The 2636-nt window shown below is 34.4% G+C and overlaps 1 protein-coding gene across 1 annotated transcript in view; it reads right to left on the reverse strand.

The window, feature by feature from the left end:
* Positions 1–2636, reverse strand: part of LOC106881709 (uncharacterized) — a 19775-nt gene that overhangs the window by 13575 nt on the left and 3564 nt on the right. The window contains exon 3 of the mRNA XM_014932181.2: positions 1074–1226. Coding sequence (XP_014787667.2) covers positions 1074–1226 — 153 coding nt within the window. The remainder of the gene's footprint in view (positions 1–1073; positions 1227–2636) is intronic.

Below are 2636 nucleotides of genomic sequence, written 5' to 3' on the forward strand. Positions count from 1 at the left end.
TTTAAGTTATTTTTTCAAAGCTATAATGGAAGTGACAAAGGAGCATATTTAGCATATTTTGCTTTATGAGTTCAATAAAAGCGATAATGCAACAGAAAATACAAGGAATATTAATGCAGTATATGGGGATTGCATAACATGTGTAAGCCAGCTTCAATGATGGTTCCAGAAATTCTGAGCCAGAAACTACAGCCTAGAAGATAAGCTTCATCCTGGAAGATCTGTAGTGCTCAACAAGGATGTTGTGCAAACCCTGGTGGAACAAAATCCCATTGTAACTGTTGAAGAACTAGCAGAGAAGCTTGGATTTGGTCATTCAATCATTTGACACCTGCATGCCATTGGAAAAGTTAGCAAACTGGGTCAATGGGTTCCTCACAAACTTTCCAATTGTGTGCAGAAAGTGAATGTGTGCTCTTCTTTGTTGTCACATCTCACAAATGAACCTTTTTTGGAGTGAATAGTGGTGAGAAATGGGTTCTCCATAAAAATGTCAAGCGCTGAAGACAGTGGGTAGGGAAAGGTGAAACACCAGCACCCCAGGCTAAAGAAAGTCTTCACCCATGTAAGGTGTTGTTATCTGTTTGGTGGGATATGAAAGGTTTAGTCCACTTTCTATGCTCAGCCACATTCAGCAAGGATGACATTCCAAAGGCTGGAACAGTTTGAATAGGAAACGATGCCCCACCTACCATATTCGCTGGACATTTCTCCATCTAATTATTATTTATTCCAGTCTTCAAAATCATTTGAACAGAAAAAATATGAATTTTGTAGATGAGGTCAGAACAGTACTGGAGGAGTATTTTTTGTCACAGACAAGTGAATTTTGGAAGAAGGGCCTTGCAAGTCTACCAGATAAAGAGCATTGTAGAAAATGAATGAGAGTATATTTTAGATAAAACAAGAACTTTATCTTAATTTTGAAAATAAAGGAAGTATAAAAAAAACACATTATTTATGAGATGACCCAATATATTTGGCTGGAAACATTGGAAAATCATTATGTACAAAATTAGAATCAACACTGTAATTAAAGAAGATATTGCTGTACTCATCATTTAGATATTTACCCGTAAAAAGATGTGGAAACTGCAAGGGCATTATAATAGCTTCATATAATGCCTGTTTGGCATCAGATAAACCAGCAACATCATTAAATGTCAAATGGCTTTTGGTATATATGCTGTCTTCAATGGCAGTTATTCGGTTTTGTTTAAATTTACCTATTAATGAGATTAATGGTCAGAATTTGTAATCTATTATAAATACTAATTAGCAAAATAATTAAAAAAGAAAAAAAAAATTAATAACAAAAGGAATATTTTCAGCTGATGTCCATAGCTGGGATGGAATTTCTAAGTCACAATTTTTTTTTTTTCACATACTGTAAATTCTCAAGGGAAATGAGTTCAGAAGTCTGTTAAACTGATGATAATTTAGGAGGCATCTTTCCTCTCTCTCTCATGCACATCCTTACATGATTTCCTTTACAACACATACACAGCCTTTCTTTTATCTTAGTCATTCTTTACTCTACCTACTAACTACTCTAACAGTATTTTTCAACATCATCCTCATCATCTGCTATCTGTTTTCCATGCTGGCATGGGTAAGAAAATTTGACTGGGGCTGGTAAGCCAGAGAGCTGCACCAGGTTCCAGTCTATTTTGGCTAGGTTTCTACAGCTGGATGCCCTTCCTAATGTCAACCACTCCACAGAATGTACTGGGTGTCTATTACATGTCACTAGCACAGATGCTTTCTATGTATCACTGGCACAGGTGCCTTTTATATATCACTGGTACAGGTGCCCTTAATGTGTTACTGGCACAGGTGCTTTCATATATCAATGGTACTGGCCATGACTACAATGTCACTTAGCTTGACATGTCTTCGCGAGTACAGCAAATTACCAAATGTCTCAGGCACATTTTTCATTTTCTCTATTTCTTTTTGCTATTGATTCTTTTTTGTGTTTTTATTTTGTTTAAATTTTTTACTCCTTTCCATATTGTTCTATAGATTATTTTATTAATTTTTTTCCATCTCTGCTCTCAATTGTTTATATCTTCAGTACTTCTCCATTAATGTAATAAATTATTACTTATTGACATATATTGTCATTTTATCTATTATATCTGAAATCTTTTAAATTAGCGTCCACTAAATTAATAAGCATTCTTTAATGTAAAAGTTGGGTCGTAATAATACTGAACATGAATAGAAGATTAATTACAAATATTACTGAGCTAATCCACACAAAATAGGATAAAGTGTCTTTTTAATAAATGTAGGGAGAGGACCAAATCAATAAGTTCCTCAGAGTTCTTGAATATATCTTTAAATAAGAAGCCAATATAATGTACTTCAAAGAAAATATTATATAATCAATACAAAAGGATTGTGTGTGTACACATAAAATGTTTCATATACTACCATTCATATTGCATAAGATTCTTAAACAATGAAATATATTCTACCTATCATCATCATCATCGTTTAACATCCGCTTTCCATGCTAGCATGGGTTGGACGATTTGACTTAGGAATGGTGAAACCAGATGGCTACACCAGGCTCCAATCTGATTTGGCAGAATTTCTACAGCTGGATGCGCTTCCTAATGCCAACCACT

Source organism: Octopus bimaculoides, chromosome 3, assembly GCF_001194135.2.
Source record: "Octopus bimaculoides isolate UCB-OBI-ISO-001 chromosome 3, ASM119413v2, whole genome shotgun sequence".
NCBI lineage: Eukaryota > Metazoa > Mollusca > Cephalopoda > Octopoda > Octopodidae > Octopus > Octopus bimaculoides.